At 47.8% G+C, this 17746-nt stretch overlaps 1 protein-coding gene across 2 annotated transcripts in view; it reads right to left on the bottom strand.

Annotated features, from left to right (window-relative positions):
* Window positions 1–2234: 2234 nt before the first annotated feature.
* Window positions 2235–17746, bottom strand: part of src (v-src avian sarcoma (Schmidt-Ruppin A-2) viral oncogene homolog) — a 56486-nt gene continuing 40974 nt past the window's right edge. The window contains exons 5-14 of one of the 2 annotated variants that reach the window (XM_072448852.1): window positions 17069–17167; window positions 14379–14482; window positions 13392–13541; window positions 12456–12611; window positions 10589–10768; window positions 9739–9815; window positions 8320–8473; window positions 7463–7594; window positions 6550–6752; window positions 2235–6334 (exon numbers count right to left, since the gene is read on the bottom strand). In XM_072448852.1, coding sequence (XP_072304953.1) covers window positions 6329–6334; window positions 6550–6752; window positions 7463–7594; window positions 8320–8473; window positions 9739–9815; window positions 10589–10768; window positions 12456–12611; window positions 13392–13541; window positions 14379–14482; window positions 17069–17167 — 1261 coding nt within the window. In that variant the 3' untranslated portion in view covers window positions 2235–6328. Of the gene's footprint in view, window positions 6335–6380; window positions 6753–7462; window positions 7595–8319; window positions 8474–9738; window positions 9816–10588; window positions 10769–12455; window positions 12612–13391; window positions 13542–14378; window positions 14483–17068; window positions 17168–17746 lie in introns of those variants that run through there. The other variant, XM_072448853.1, reaches the window with a different exon arrangement.

Below are 17746 nucleotides of genomic sequence, written 5' to 3'. Positions count from 1 at the left end.
CCGGATAAAGCGGCTCTGGATAAAGCGGCTCTGGGAAAAGCGGCTCTGGATAAAGCGGCTCCGGATAAAGCGGCTCCGGATAAAGCGGCTCTGGAAAAAGCGACTCTGGGAAAAGGCTCTAGGTAAAGCCACATTGACATTCACAGACTTTTTTTCCGCATTTTCAGCCGAAACTCGAGCGCAAACAAATAACAAGGAAACAACAACAACCACTGAACGTGACAGAGAAACGTCCGTAAACAAACGCGCACGCGCTCCAAACACGCTCCACACGCGCTCCAAACACGCGCCACACGCGCTCCAAACACGCTCCACACGCGCTCCAAACACGTACGCGGGAGAGACACGAGTTCTTACGTGTTCCGTGGATCGGTGTCGGTGACACGGAGGACACGGCGGAGGCAGGTGAGTGCGAGAAGTGAGTGAAGCGCTCTCCGACACTTCCGGGACGTTCTGGCACACCTCCGGAGCCGCGCGCCGGACCACGTGACGCACCGGGGGGCTCCTCACGCACGTGCATCAGCGGACACGCGCGTGAAGGTGCGTCACGGTCCATGGTCACGGTCCATGGTCACGGCGCGGGTCACGGTGTGGATGGAGCAGACTCAGGAGGAAGGAGCAGTCTGGGGGTTCAAATGTGAGCTGGGACTGACTAACCAACTAACTAAGTAAGTAACTAAGTAACAAAGTAGCTAACAAACTAAGTAAGTAAGTAAGAAAGAAAATAAATGAATAAATAACTAAGTAAACAAACAAATCACCAAATCAATAACTGACTAAATAAACAACTAAATAGACAAATAACTAAATAAATGATAGGTTCCTGTTGATTACCAAATTAACAAGAATCACTTCTGTATCTTCCTGCGTTGCATCAATGACTTTTCCCCATGTGGGACAATAAAGGAATATCTTATCTTATCTTATAAATAAAAGCATAAATTGATCTGTCACTCTGAAGCCACAGATCCAGGTCACATTATGATCGTGTTTAATGGGTCATTCAAAAAAGGCTTTTATGACATTTATGTCATTTAGTATGATTGATTTTATTATTTGGAAACATGTACAATAAATATGTCATCATATATCAGTTATATGCACATGAATTTCATGTGCATATAACTGATGTAGAGTGTTTATTTTACCATTATTATTAGTATTATTTTGTCTTTATTGTCCCCCTGCATTCCATATTAAAGTCGGTATGGACGATTTTTCGGCGATTTGAGAACTCAGGCGGAAGTGCGCATGCGTACTCCCCCGTGCGGACTGATACAACACACACGTGCGTTTGTTTATTAGCGCAACGGATCACATCGCATCTCTCGTCTCCCGTAGATTTCTGTCCACTTCTGCGTCAGCTCGAACTGTCTTTCTCCGTCTTCATTTTGCCCCGTACACTGAGGGAACTATATTATGATAGATCCATGCGCTTAGGCACGCGGAAACGTGAGGCGGAACCGCACGCGGCTGCAGGTGAGCGATAGGTGCGTTTTATGATTGATACGTGGCAGGACAAATGATTTATCCACGCCACGAGGAAATATGATAAAAAATGTGCTGAAAAAAATCGTCCATACCACCTTTAAATATGAGAGGTTTTGTCTATAGGAGCTTTTGTTTATAAGAGTTCTTCTATTAAGAGTGTTTTTTAAACTTCCTATAAGTTATGTCCTTTTCCTCTGGATCTACTGCAATGCAACAATGAAATTTCCCCATGTGTGGACAGTAAAGGAATATCTTGTCTTATATATGACCCGATTACGTCACAATAAAGTGCGACGTGTTGAGCAGGTTTCAGGAAATGATCAGGTTCAACATGTCCTTCTGCCTTTTGAAGAAACATTAAAGTCTTGTGTGTGCGCGCGCGTGTGTGTGTGTGTGTGGCGTGTGTGTGCGTGTGGGTGTGGCGTGTGTGTGTGTGTGTGCGTGCGTGCGTGCGGCGTGTGTGTGTGCCGTGTGTGTGTGTGTGCGTGTGCCGTGTGTGTGTGGCGTGTGTGTGTGTGAAATGGCTGAATTTGAGAGACAAACAAATGTAAAAATATATCTTCCTCCAAACAATTTAACTAGAAAGAAGTAACACATTTAATCATGTTAAAGGAACTAGACATTATAATATATTTTAAAACTGCTCAAGATTATATATATCTATATGTCATTAAAGCTGCAAAAAGGATTAAATTGAGGTCAAAATCCACTTAAACTTAAAATAAAACATAAAAAACAGACAGTTGTGGCATAAACCAATGGGCTTCACCGTTTATTGTCAGTCATACAAAATGTACAACCAAAAGTCCATGTTACAAAAATACACTCGGCCTTTATATCGTGCTCCAAAGTCAAACTTAAACTGTAGATTTCAATTTTAAAGTTGAAAAAAACAAACAAACGATTTCACCCATAAAAGTACCAAAGGGAAAACTGGAGTCAAATAAACCTTTGTGAGGAATAAATTATAAAATTATATGTACAGAATAAAACAATTTGTATGTACAGTGTTTGAGGACTCGTGAGTGTACCGCCCCCTGCTGGTGCCTCTCGTGTCACGCACTCATGTTCAGCTCCTGCACTGCAAAAAACACAGCCACAAACAGCTCAAAAGACTTAGATTCAGGGCATCAGGGTTAATTTGAGTCATTTAGATGCATACCCCGGACTTTAACCTAAATTAGAAGACTTTATTACTAGATTTCTGTTTTTTTTTTTCCACTTTCAAATAAGAAAAATGCATGAAAACCGGTTAATGTAGTTTGTGTGAGTTAATAAGTAGTATAATATTGTAATTGTTGCTTTGAAGATCTTCAAAATTAGAACGTCCAGTTTAACGTTTGGAATTAAAAGACAGAAACGTCGTGTAATCTCCGAATTGAGGGGAGAAAACAACGTTTATTTCGCTCCGTTCGCACTGAATCCGAGTCGTTTAAACTGGGAGGTGTTGCCCGGCGCTTCGTTTTTGCAGTGTCCGTCTCCAGTGTATAACGACGCCCAAAGAAGCGTTAAAATTAAATAAAAAAAAACACTATTATTATCATAACAACCCAATTACAATTCTGAATAAAATCATGTAAAAACAGAACAAACAGGAGGACGCTGAAGAGTTCCTGATTCAGCACCAGAAGTCGATGAGCCTCGAGGAAGAACCTAAAAAGAGTGAGTTATGCTCGTTATAACATTTTTACAAGTTAATAAGTTGTACCAAAATACTCTTATAATGCCACAGTACACTGGTAAAAAAAAGGATTTAATTGGCACAAAAGTCCATGCAGCAGAAAGATGTCTCCTCCCACCTGAGATGACATTTGCACCGCCAGTAGAGAACAATGACCCTGGTTTGAGTCGTGTTGACCAGTTTATTTATGTATATTTATATTTGTACTGCATATTAGATCAGCTGTTGGACTGGAGCGTCCTCACAACCCGTTTACTCCAGAGTCGTATTTCCATTGATTACTACATGTTTGAGTTAATCCTGTTTTGTCCTGCAACTGCATCCTGAGTGTTTTCACCTACCACCTACCCCCTAGCCCCGCCCACTGCTCTGCTTCAAAAATAACACATAAATGATAATCTGCTTCCTGTCACAGTGAAATGTCCCTGTGGAGGGGCGGGGCTTATACTTTGAAGAGGCGGGGCTTATCACGATGAAGAGGCGGGGCTTATCATTCTGGTGCGGCGGAACTTATTATGAAGAGGCGGGGCATATCACTATCATCTTCTTTGGTGTTTTATGGCGGTTGGTATCAAAGAGTTGCATTAGCGCAGTACCTACTAATACTATGAAGAGGCGGGGCTTATTACTATAGAGAGGCGGGGCTGTTCAATATGAAGGGCGGGGCTTACTATGAAGAGGCGGGCATTTCTTTTTTGTTGTTGTTTTATGGCGGTTGGCGTCCAAGTGTTACATTCGCACCAGACTTTATTCTTTAGATAAGGGCTTACCATTCTGGTGAGCGAGACTTATTATGAAGAGGCGAGGCTTATTACTTTGAATAGGCGGGGCTTATCGCTATAGAGGCGGGGCTTACTATGAGGAGGCAGGGCTTATCCCTAAGAAGAGGCAGGGCGTATCACTTTGAAGAGGCGGGGCTGATCAGTATGAAGGGCGGGGCTTATCAGTTCTCATTGGAGCCGGTTCTATCATGAGGCCGTTTCAGATTAATATTGTGTTTTAATGAACAAAATGTGAAACGAGGATCTTCTTCTGTCGACACAAAGTAAACACGATGTCGTACCACGAATACCAAAAGGGCAAATCGTTATTTCACCAAAAAAATGAGAATGAACCGTAATTAAAGGTGCACTCTGTAACTTTCCGAGCTTTGTAAAATGTTAAAGCTTTGTCAAAAATGTTCCACAGTAATAATATAAATGTACTAAAATGAATAATTAAATAAGCAAGTCAGCACTACTCAAAAAAAAGAACTCAAAAACTCTTGGCTCGTGCAGACATTATTTTTTGCAGTGTATTGATCAGTAGCTTTCGTTTGGAAGTCAGAAGAACGCTGCTCAAAGTCTTTTCTTTCCTCTTTTACGCTGCGTATTATAAGAAAAGAGTCTATAAAAATATCACCGGCCCGAAAAGGCAGAGCCTGTCATTTAAAGGAAGAAACATTTAGGGTAAAAATAATCCAGTTAACCCCGAAATTCAAAAATAAAAAGACACATTTGTCGTCATTTTCACTCCAAAAATGTCATCCGTTGAGAAAAATTGCATCGTGTTTTCGGTTCTAAGTGCTTCGCGACATCCCACGCCCTTTTATTTACACAATTTAAGCATTTTCAATCGCATTTTAACAGTTCTTCCTTTTTTTAATGAATAGTCCCGTTGTCGCTGAGGTTCAGAGGACGTTTTTCAGGTAAACGTTGTGATCACGGCGTCTGCATAGAAGGTCCAGAGGGTTTTGAAAACAGAAATCGTCCTCGTTTTGAGCACATCGTGGCGGCGAAACGTACCGTAAGTCGATTCCACACACGTCCATGTTAGCGACTGTACTCAAAGTTAGCATTTTACAATTGTCATAATCGAGTCCCCTTCGCTGCAGAAAGTTGAAATGACTTATATTCTGAATCTTGATTTGTTATTTAGTGTCATTTCCGACTGACGCTAAATTATCCGCCAGTTGAGAGAGTTATTTAGTGTAAACAAGTTGGATATATAATGGATATATGTAGTAGCTTGTATTAGCTTAGCGTCAGTGGGGAGTGACTGAAAAATGCAACGTTTAGTATCAATGAGTGTCGGTGTGTGGTTTGGGGGTTCACTTCCTGTACGTGTGCATAAACGGCGTGTAGTTTAGAGGTTCACTTCCTGTACGTGTGCATAAACGGCGTGTGGTTTAGGGGTTCACTTCCTGTACGTGTGCATAAACGGCGTGTAGTTTAGAGGTTCACTTCCTGTACGTGTGCATAAACGGCGTGTGGTTTGGGGGTTCACTTCCTGTACGTGTGCATAAACGGCGTGTAGTTTAGAGGTTCACTTCCTGTACGTGTGCATAAACGGCGTGTGGTTTAGGGGTTCACTTCCTGTACGTGTGCATAAACGGCGTGTAGTTTAGAGGTTCACTTCCTGTACGTGTACATAAACGGCGTGTGGTCTAGAGGTTCACTTCCTGTACGTGTGCATAAACGGCGTGTGGTTTAGAGGTTCACTTCCTGTACGTGTGCATAAACGGCGTGTGGTTTAGGGGTTCACTTCCTGTACGTGTGCATAAACGGCGTGTGGTTTAGAGGTTCACTTCCTGTATGTGTACATAAACGGCGTGTGGTCTAGAGGTTCACTTCCTGTACGTGTGCATAAACGGCGTGTGGTTTAGGGGTTCACTTCCTGTACGTGTGCATAAACGGCGTGTGGTTTAGAGGTTCACTTCCTGTACGTGTGCATAAACGGCGTGTGGTTTAGGGGTTCACTTCCTGTACGTGTGCATAAACGGCGTGTAGTTTAGAGGTTCACTTCCTGTACGTGTACATAAACGGCGTGTGGTCTAGAGGTTCACTTCCTGTACGTGTGCATAAACGGCGTGTGGTTTAGAGGTTCACTTCCTGTACGTGTGCATAAACGGCGTGTGGTTTAGGGGTTCACTTCCTGTACGTGTGCATAAACGGCGTGTGGTTTAGAGGTTCACTTCCTGTACGTGTACATAAACGGCGTGTGGTCTAGAGGTTCACTTCCTGTACGTGTGCATAAACGGCGTGTGGTTTAGGGGTTCACTTCCTGTACGTGTGCATAAACGGCGTGTGGTTTAGGGGTTCACTTCCTGTACGTGTGCATAAACGGCGTGTGGTTTAGGGGTTCACTTCCTGTACGTGTGCATAAACGGCGTGTGGTTTAGAGGTTCACTTCCTGTACGTGTACATAAACGGCGTGTGGTCTAGAGGTTCACTTCCTGTATGTGTGCATAAACGGCGTGTGGTTTAGGGGTTCACTTCCTGTACGTGTGCATAAATGGCGTGTGGTTTAGGGGTTCACTTCCTGTACGTGTGCATAAACGCCGTGTGGTTTAGAGGTTCACTTCCTGTATGTGTGCATAAAAGGCGTGTGGTTTAGAGGTTCTCCCCCGGCTGGTACTGGGGCTCTGTGGAGGTGAAGTAGTCCTCGAGGAAGCCCTGCAGGTACTCGAACGTGGGGCGCTCCTCCGCCTCTTTCCTCCAGCACGTCAACATCAGCTCGTGCATCGACTCCGGGCACTCGGCGGGACACGGCATTCGGTACCCGCGCTCCACCTGGTCCAGGACCTCCCGATTCACCATCCCTAAAGAATGTGGGAAATATGAGTTGTATCAGAGGTTAGAGCTGGTCTCTGGGGTTAGAGCCGGTCTCTGGGGTTAGAGCCGGTCTCTGGGGTTAGAGCCGGTCTCTGGGGTTAGAGCCGGTCTCTGGGGTTAGAGCCGGTCTCTGGGGTTAGAGCCGGTCTCTGGGGTTAGAGCCGGTCTCTGGGGTTAGAGCCGGTCTCTGGGGTTAGAGCCGGTCTCTGGGGTTAGAGCCGGTCTCTGGGGTTAGAGCCGGACTCTGGGGTTAGAGCCGGACTCTGGGGTTAGAGCCGGACTCTGGGGTTAGAGCCGGACTCTGGGGTTAGAGCCGGACTCTGGGGTTAGAGCCGGACTCTGGGGTTAGAGCCGGACTCTGGGGTTAGAGCCGGACTCTGGGGTTAGAGCCGGACTCTGGGGTTAGAGCCGGACTCTGGGGTTAGAGCCGGACTCTGGGGTTAGAGCCGGACTCTGGGGTTAGAGCCGGACTCTGGGGTTAGAGCCGGACTCTGGGGTTAGAGCCGGACTCTGGGGTTAGAGCCGGACTCTGGGGTTAGAGCCGGACTCTGGGGTTAGAGCCGGACTCTGGGGTTAGAGCCGGACTCTGGGGTTAGAGCCGGACTCTGGGGTTAGAGCCGGACTCTGGGGTTAGAGCCGGACTCTGGGGTTAGAGCCGGTCTCTGGGTTAGAGCTGGTCTCTGAGGTTAGAGCTGACCTGGATAGGGCACGCGGCCCTTGGTGGCGAGCTCTGTGAGAAGAACCCCGAAGCTCCAGACGTCAGACTTGATGGTGAAGCGTCCGTAAAGCGCCGCTTCAGGCGCCGTCCACTTTATGGGAAACTTTGCTCCTGAAACAAAACGATTGTGGTGAATATATTTATTATTTTTACCATGGACACTGAAGGTGATGAAGATACTGCAATACTAGAAGTTACTGCAGCAGTGGAAAGTAAGTACAAAAGTAAAAGTACTGTACACACTGCACAGTGTGTAACCTTCTGGAGGTGGAATGCATAATTCCATGGAAATAAATATGCAGAATATGGAGTATATGCAGCTGCGACGAGTTGGCCACTGTCCAGGGTGTACCCCGCCTAAGGCCCGAAGTCACTGGGATAGGCTCCAGTCACCCGCGACCCCGAAAGGGAACAAGCGGTAGAAAATGGATAGATGGATGGAGTATATGCAGTATATGAAGGATATGGAGTATATGCAGTTCATGCAGTATATGCAGTATATTTAGTACATGCAGTATATGGAGTATTTGCAGTATATGCAGTATATGAAGGATATGGAGTATATGCAGTACATGCAGTATATGCAGTATATTTAGTACATGCAGTATATGGAGTATTTGCAGTATATGAAGTATATGCAGTACATGCAGTATATGAAGTATATGAAGTATATAGAGTATTTGCAGTATATGGAGTACATGCAGTATTTGAAGTATATAGAGTATTTACAGTATATGGAGTATATGCAGTATTTGGAGTATATGATGAAGTATTTCCAGTAAATGCAGTACATGCAATATATCCAGTATTTGGAGTATATGCAGTACGTGCAGTACCTTGTCTGGCCGTGTACTCGTTGTCCTCGATGAGCCGTGCCAGGCCGAAGTCGGCCACTTTACACACCAGATTGTCCCCGACCAGGATGTTGGCCGCTCTGAGGTCTCTGTGCACATAGTTCATCCTCTCCACGTACGCCATCCCCGAGGCGATCTGAGGCACAAGCATGGTGATGAGCCACGCCTCCCACCAGTGAGCCACGCCTCCCACCACAGTGTGCCGCGCCTCGCCTCCCACCACAGTGTGCCGCGCCTCGCCTCCCACCACAGTGTGCCGCGCCTCGCCTCCCACCACAGTGTGCCGCGCCTCGCCTCCCACCACAGTGTGCCGCGCCTCCCACCGCAGTGTGCCGCGCCTCCCACCGCAGTGAGCCGCGCCTCCCACCGCAGTGAGCCGCGCCTCCCACCGCAGTGAGCCGCGCCTCCCACCGCAGTGAGCCGCGCCTCCCACCGCAGTGAGCCGCGCCTCCCACCACAGTGAACCGTGCCGCGCCTCCCACAGTGAGCCACGCCTCCCACAGTGAGCCACGCCTCCCGCAGTGAGCCACGCCTCCTGCAGTGAGCCGCGCCTCCCGCAGTGTGCCGCGCTTCCCACCACAGTGAACCGTGCCGCGCCTCCCAGTGAGCCACGCCTCCCGCAGTGAGCCACGCCTCCCGCAGTGTGCCACGCCTCCCACCACAGTGAGCCGCGCCTCCCACCACAGTGTGCCGCGCCTCCCACCACAGTGTGCCGCGTCTCCCAGCACAGTGAGCCGCGCCTCCCACCACAGTGTGCCGCGCCTCCCACAGTGTGCCGCGCCTTCCACCAGTGTGCCGCGCCTCCCACCACAGTGTGCCGCGCCTCCCACCACAGTGTGCCGCGCCTCCCACCACAGTGTGCCGCGCCTTCCACCAGTGTGCCGCGCCTCCCACCACAGTGTGCCGCGCCTCCCACCACAGTGTGCCACCACAGTGTGCCGCGCCTCCCACAGTGTGCCGCGCCTCCCACCACAGTGTCTCTCACCACAGTGTGCCGCGCCTCCCACCACAGTGTGCCACCAGTGTGCCACCACAGTGTGCCGCGCCTCCCACAGTGTGCCACGCCTTCGAATACGAGCCACGCCTTGAAATACGAGCCACGCCTTCAAATACGAGCCACGCCTTCAAATATGAGCCACGCCTTCAAATATGAGACACGCCTTCCACCATGCAGGGTTATTTTTTATAAATAAAGTGATAGACTAAAAACATCTGGACCATTCTTTATCAAGATCCCCACAGATGCCCTCATTTACAGAGTGTTTTTTTTTGTTACGCTGCGTTAGATAAATACGCTGGGATCAAACGGGCAAAACGGGACGCTGCGGCGAGCCAGAGCGGCGTCGGCGAGAGGATGAGAGACGGTTAAAGACGGTTAAAGATGGTTAAAGTGAAGCAAACCTGTGATGCCATGTCCACCAGCTGAGGGAGGCGGAGCATTTTACCCATGTCTCCTTTCAAGAAGTCCAGTAAGCTTCCTGAGCAGACAGAACACCAAAGAATCACATGTCGGTCAAAAAAGACGAGTGAAAATGTAGTTATCATTTATTATTCTGTTGTAAGAGTAGGAAACGTCTGTAAAGATATGTATTGTAACGATTATTTAAGGGTTTCTATATGAGATGAAGACTTTTAATTTACATTTTAAACTGACTGAAGACGTCTAGATTGAGAATATTTACAATTAATTAAAGTGTATTATTGATAACATTTTGTCATCATTTTGTTATAAAAGGACTTTTTATGCATTTTAAAGTCCGTTTAGTCCAGGGAACGATTACGATTGTTAAACACTGACACTTTAAAGAAGAAACTAAACATTTTGTTCATTGTAAACTGCAATATTGATCTAGAAACTGTCCCATCGACTTACATCACATACAGTGGATTTTCATTTACAGTAGGTGACTAGTAAACTATAAAAATAACTTGTAGAAAAAGCTTCAGTTGTAGTCATCTGGACTCAGTTAGAAAAATGGACGAATGAGGGATTACACCGACATATAAAAATAACTGTACTTTGTCCATCATTATACATTATATATCTGGACTATACGGAACATTTTATAACTGGAAGTGGAAAAAGAGCAAATGACCTGTGCTTTTCCTCAATAATTCACTTTATTTGGAACTATTCTGCATCAGTCACCACAGTTCAACCTTTATTTTGGGTAAAAATGACATGTCAACCACTAAAACACTCGTTATTACACTCGCTAAACAAACACGTTTCCGGTCGGATTGCCCGCACCTTTGCCCATGTACTCCGTGACGATGTAGATGGGCTCCTCGGACACGACGGCGTAAAGCTGCACCAGCTTCTCGTGCCGCAGCTTCTTCATGACCTGCGCCTCCTGCAGGAACGCCTCCGGGGACATGGTGCCCGTCTTCAGCGTCTTGATAGCCACTCGCGTCGTGCCGTTCCACGTGCCTGCGGCGGGAGAGGGGGGGTCAAACCTGAGGGGCGGGATCGAACCTGAGAGGGGAGGGGTCAAACCTGAGAGGGGAGGGTCAAACCTGAGAGGGGAGGGGTCAAATCTGACAGGGGAGGGGTCAAACCTAAGAGGGGAGGGGTCAATCCTGAGAGGGGAGGGGTCAAACCTGACAGGGGCGGGTCAAACCTGACAGGGGAGGGGTCAAACCTGAGAGGGGAGCAATAAAACCTGAGAGGGGAGGGGTCAAACCTGAGAGGGGAGGGGTCAAACCTGAGAGGGGAAGGGTCAAACCTGAGAGGGGAGGGGTCAAACCTGAGAGGGGAGGGGTCAAACCTGAGAGGGGAGGGGTCAAACCTGAGAGGGGTCAAACCTGAGAGGGGAGGGGTCAAACCTGAGAGGGGAGGGGTCAAACCTGAGAGGGGTCAAACCTGAGAGGGGAAGGGTCAAATCTGAGAGGGGAGGGGTCAAACCTGAGAGGGGTCAAACCTGAGAGGGGAGGGGTCAAACCTGAGAGGGGAGCAATAAAACCTGAGGGGAGGGGTCAAACCTGAGAGGGGAGAGGGTCAAACCTGAGGGGAGGGGTCAAACCTGAGGGGGGGCGGGGTCAGTTCGGCCGCCACGGAAACGCGATCACGGCGTTCGTTTCACCGTATTTTAGTGCGAGGCGAACGGAATGGCAGAAATACTTGTTTTTCTTTTTAAAAATGCAGAATCGAGATGTAAAAGTGTTTGATTTAAGTTATTGCTTCATGTTTTCTGTACTTGCTTTGAAAATACTTTACTCGGGAATCATACCACTCAGATTTCCAAAGGGCGTGATTGACAGGTGGATTAACCAATCAGAGAGGCACGTGGTCCGTTCGTGTCTAAACAAAGAGTCGAGGCACTAAACGCTGTAAATACAAGCTAAATTAACTCATATCGTGTTCTGAGCGTTGTTCTGAGACGTCTTTCTTGCGTTTGAGAGACACTATTATCGGAGAGTTGTGTTTGGCGCCCCCTATAGTCCGATTCCAGACCCTTCTGCACTTGGAACAGAACGTAAGAGGCACTGGCTGCTCAGGAAACTGAAACGGAACAAATGATCGCTGTCAGTGAAGTTATGAGGCTTTTATATCTGTCACTTAATAAATGAATAGTTGAATGTGATTAAAATCTGTATTATTCTGGAATTTAAAGCTACATAACTGGACTTTTTCTCTTGTAAATCCTGTTTTCCCAGTGTAAAGTGGATTTGTAAATGCAGTAGTTTGTGAAAGAATCAGACTGCTGTGCACTGACAATTGATTGTCAATTGATTGTCATTTAATTATCATTTAATTGACATTTTATCACCCCCAGATGCTATTAGAGGCTTTAAAGTGGATTTATTCTTCTCCATTTGTCAAAGCGGTGCCCAAACTCAAGCCTGTAAATACCATAAACAACGTACCTTTTCAAGTACCACAGATTTAACATCTATAACAGAATATTTACTCAAAAGTATTTGAACGATCGCAAACCGTTTAATACTTTTGGGACGTTTTGATTCAAAGATTCCGGCATCTCTGCGATTAAACCTCTGCCCTATTATTAAAGTAGTGAAGGATTATCATGACTATTACGATTATCAGTGAGTTCTCCAGGATAAACTCGGAGAACGTCCTGACAGAAGCTCACAAGGATCGAGGCGTCGTGACTCACCCATCCAGACCTCGCCGAAGCAGCCCTGGCCCAGCTTCAAGTCCAGGCGCAGAGAATCGCGCGGAATCTCCCACGCGTCTTTGGACAAGCCCTGAGTCTGAGGCTTCAGGACGGGGCAGATGTCTGTGAGGCTGTGGCACAGGCCGTCTGCGTGTTCTGAGGGAAGAACCAGAGTGTGAGGAACCAGGAGAACCAGAGGAACGTGTGAGGAACCAGAGGAACGTATGAGGAACAAGAAGAGCCAGAGCAACGTGTGAGGAACCAGAGGAACGTGTGAGGAACCAGAGGAACATGTGAGGAACCAGAAGAACGTGTGAGGAACCAGAGGAACATGTGAGGAACCAGAAGAATGTGTGAGGAACCAGAAGAACGTGTGAGGAACCAGAGGAACGTGTGAGGAACCAGAGGAACGTATGAGGAACAAGAAGAGCCAGAGCAACGTGTGAGGAACCAGAGGAACATGTGAGGAACCAGAAGAATGTGTGAGGAACCAGAAGAACGTGTGAGGAACCAGAGGAACGTGTGAGGAACCAGAGGAACGTGTGAGGAATAAGAAGAGCCAGAGCAACGTGTGAGGAACAAGAAGAGCCAGAGTAACGTGTGAGGAACCAGAGGAACCAGAGAGATGTGTGAGGAACCAGGAGAGATAGAACGAAGTGTGAGGAACAAGAAGACACAGAGCAACATGTGAGGGACAAGAAGAGCCAGAGGAACGTGTGAGGAACCAGAAGAGCCAGAGCAACGTGTGAGGAACCAGAAGAACCAGAGAGACGTGTGAGGAACCAGGAGACAAAGAGCAACGTGTGAGGAACCAGGAGAGATAGAACGAAGTGTGAGGAACAAGAAGACAAAAAGCAAAGTGTGAGGAACCAGAAGAGCCAGAGCAACGTGTGAGGAACCAGAAGAAAGATAATGGAGAGAAGAGAGAACCCTCACTGCGGTAGTGGTTGACGAGCTGCTGCAGCGTGAGGAACTGTGTGCGTGACGTGATGTAGAACCCTCCAGAGTCCAGTTTCCTGATCTTATAGTGCTTCACGTTCAGCCCTTTGGTGTTGTCATAGTCCAGCACGGACAGGCAGTAGGCACCTGCGAGAAGAACACCAGAGGTTACAGACAGTTCCTTCACTTTTCACGAATACTCAGGTTTAATTACATTTATTTAAGTCGTCTAATGTGTTATATTTGACCAGATTTTTCTGGCTTGAATCTACACTCGTTTATACACGTCACAAATGAAACCCAGACGTCAGGGGCCCAAACTTCAGTCTCAGTTTCACACAAAGTCCAGCTCGACGTCAGCGCTCCAAACGGATCAGTTCAGTCCAGAGTTTTAGTGAAAAAGAGGCGCCAGGATAATCAGCCAATGAATCCCATCACCAGCAGAGGGCAGTGTTCATTCATAAATCCACCCTACTTTTTGGGAGCATCCTTGGGCAAACCTGCCCCCCTTTTGTCCCCCTTTTGCCAGTCTATTGTTGAATTTGGATGGCTGGGTTTTTAGAGGTTTGCTGTGTACTGCTGTGTACTGCTGTGTCCAACTCAAAGAGTTCCTCTTTTTAAAAAGTGAATTGGACTGAATGTTCTGTACGTTTGTGTGCGACTGCTCCAGTTGTCCGGCCAATGAAGTGTCCTTTGGGATCAATAAAGTTTTCTGAATCTAATGCCCTGACTTTGCCCCTCCTCTGCCCCGCTTCTGCCCCCCCGCTTTTGCCCCTCCTCTGCTCCTCTTCTCCCCCTCCTCTGCTCCTCCTCTCCCCCTCCTCTGCTCCTCCTCTCCCCCTCCTCTGCTCCTCTTCTCCCCCTCCTCTGCTCCTCTTCTCCCCCTCCTCTGCTCCTCTTCTCCCCCTCCAAAGTAATAATTCGTTCTCATTAACGATGCATTTCCCTCAGATGTTCTGTTTTTCTTAGTCGTTTCAGCCGTACCTTTGGTGGTCTCGCTCTCGCGCACTAAAAACGTCCCTCGTCTGTTCTCCAGGTTCAGCAGAAGTCTTTCTGAATCGCGGCGAGTGATTCTGCCAAAGTACCACCTGTAAAAGGACAAACGGGTGAAAATTTTAAACGTGAAGTAAGAATCAAGTGTTTAATGAGAAACATTTAGCAGGTGTAAAAGCTGCGACAGTGACAGATTGTTAGCATTAGCACACAGCGGCTTACCTGGACTCTAGGATCAGCCTGAGCTGACTGAGGGCGGAGCAGAAGACACAAAACAGAGCTCATGGTTAGTTAAAGCAGCAAGAGCCAGAGGAAAACAGAGCAAACTACTTCACTCATAGATGTGTCGTTTTGTCTATATCAGACAATAAGAAACATGATGTCATTACCTTGACACGTTTCCATGGAAACGTCTGCCTTTGGCAATATCAGATCACTGCTAATGCAATAACCACATTATGGACTGAGACGAACCCGGGTCATTGACCAAGAGCGATAAATACAAAGACCGGATCAAAGAAGCAACAGAGGAAACGAGGCACAATAAGAGCTTTGCACCGCACACTGGCCAGCAGGGGGCGATGTCGACCTCACAGACCTCAGGTACAACAGGAACCAGGGCCAGCAGGGGGCGATGTCGACCTCACAGTCCTCAGGTATAACAGGAACCAGGGCCAGCAGGGGGCGTGGTCGACCTCACAGACCTCAAGTACAACAGGAACCAGGGCCAGCAGAGGGCGTGGTTGACCTCACAGACCTCAGGTACAACAGGAACCAAGGCCAGCAGGGGGCGTGGTCGACCTCACAGACCTCAGGTACAACAGGAACCAAGGCCAGCAGGGGGCGTGGTCGACCTCAGGTACAACAGGAACCAGGGCCAGCAGGGGGCGATGTCGACCTCACAGACCTCAAGTACAACAGGAACCAGGGCCAGCAGGGGGCGTGGTCGACCTCACAGACCTCAGGTACAACAGGAACCAGGGCCAGCAGGGGGCGTGGTCGACCTCACAGACCTCAGGTATAACAGGAACCAGGGCCAGCAGGGGGCGAGGTCAACCTCAGGTACAACAGGAACCAGGGCGAGCAGGGGGCGTGGTCGACCTCACAGACCTCAGGTACAACAGGAACCAGGGCCAGCAGGGGGCGTGGTCGACCTCACAGACCTCAGGTACAACAGGAACCAGGGCCAGCAGGGGGCGTGGTCGACCTCAGGTACAACAGGAACCAGAGCGAGCAGGGGGCTTGGTCGATCTCACAGACCTCAGGTACAACAGGAACCAGGGCCAGCAGGGGGCGTGGTCGACCTCACAGACCTCAGGTACAACAGGAACCAGGGCCAGCAGGGGGCGTGGTCGACCTCACAGACCTCAGGTACAACAGGAACCAGGGCCAGCAGAGGGCGTGGTCGACCTCACAGACCTCAGGTACAACAGGAACCAGAGCCAGCAGGGGGCGTGGTCGACCTCACAGACCTCAGGTACAACAGGGACCAGAGCCAGCAGGGGGCGTGGTCGACTTCACAGACCTCAGGTACAACAAGAACCAGGGCCAGCAGAGGGCGTGGTCGACCTCACAGACCTCAGGTACAACAGGAACCAGGGCCAGCAGGGGGCGATGTCGACCTCACAGACCTCAAGTACAACAGGAACCAGGGCCAGCAGGGGGCGTGGTCGACCTCACAGACCTCAGGTACAACAGGAACCAGGGCCAGCAGGGGGCGTGGTCGACCTCACAGTCCTCAGGTACAACAGGAACAACCGCTCAAGATAAAAACAACAACCATCGTGACGACGTCTCTGTTTAAACGTGTCAAGGTTTTCTCTTTTGTCTGATACAGAACAAACAAAACACTGAACATTCTTCATCCATCAGTTTTTGTGGCAGATTTAAATGACCCACCAATAATTGTCCCTCTGCAGCGTGTTTTAACATGTGGCCACAGGGCGGAGAAAAGCATAAATAAAAGCTGATGCTCGGACACTAATCAATACTAAAACTAGGGCTTTAGTCAACGAGACAAAGTCTTGGTCGACTAAAAGCGTGTTCATCGATTAGTTCTAATGGGACAAAAGGTTCTCTATGACACGACCATGTATATGATGAAAAGTGCCCAGACAAGTTATACGAATATATTTATATATAAATATAAATCCTAGATCGTGAGAAAAGTCCTGGTATTTATCAGAACTACTGTACGAACAGAACAGTTAGTAGAACCCGTTATCGGGTATTGAACCTTTTCCAGAGTGTGCAATTGAGAGGAACTAACCTAGCAATCAAGAGGAACTAAGCTTGGAATCAAGAGGAACTAAGCCAGGAATCAGGCGGAACTAAGCCAGGAATCAAGAGGAACTAAACCAGGAATCAAGAGGAACTAAACCAGGAATCAAGAGGAACTAAACCAGGAATCAAGAGGAACTAAGCTTGGAATCAAGAGGAACTAAGCCAGGAATCAGGAGGAACTAACCAAGGAATCAAGAAATAAAATTAGAATATCATGTTTATTGCCTATGATGGAAACTATTAAAAATACTCAATGGGTAAACATATTTAAATGTTCTTTTCACACAACTTTAAAGTTTTTCCTCTTGAGTACACCGACAGAGACATACGCAGAAGCAGACGTGCACACACAGACGCACACACAGACGCACACAGAGATAATAAAGAGGGTTTTTTACTCTTCTGCCTGGATGGAGTCCGATGGAGCCACATAATTACTGGGGATGTATCCGCTCTCTCCAGTGGTGAGGGACCGCGCCAGCCACCAGTCGCCCTCTCTGTCAAGAAAACACACACAACTGTCAGGAAAACACACACATCTGTCAAGAAAACACACACATCTGTCAAGAAAACACACACATCTGTCTTGAAAACACACACAACTGTCTTGAAAACACACACAACTGTCAGGAAAACACACACAACTGTCAAGAACACACACACATCTGTCAAGAACACACACACATCTGTCAAGAACACACACACATCTGTCAAGAACACACACACAACTGTCAAGAAAACACACACAACTGTCAAGAAAACACACACAACTGTCAAGAAAACACACACATCTGTCAAGAAAACACACATATGTCAAGAACACACACACAACTGTCAAGAAAACACACACAACTGTCAAGAAAACACACACAACTGTCAAGAAAACACACATCTGTCAAGAAAACACACACATATGTCAAGAACACACACACATATGTCAAGAACACACACACCACTGTCAAGAACACACACACAACTGTCAAGAACACACACACACAACTGTCAAGAACACACACACACATATGTCAAGAACACACACACAACTGTCAAGAACACACACACATATGTCAAGAAAA

Source organism: Eucyclogobius newberryi, unplaced genomic scaffold (assembly GCF_026437365.1).
Source record: "Eucyclogobius newberryi isolate DKJ021-1_F unplaced genomic scaffold, fEucNew1.0.hap1 SCAF_17, whole genome shotgun sequence".
Taxonomy (NCBI): Eukaryota; Metazoa; Chordata; class Actinopteri; order Gobiiformes; family Gobiidae; genus Eucyclogobius; species Eucyclogobius newberryi.
This window is presented reverse-complemented; position numbering and strand designations above follow the sequence as displayed.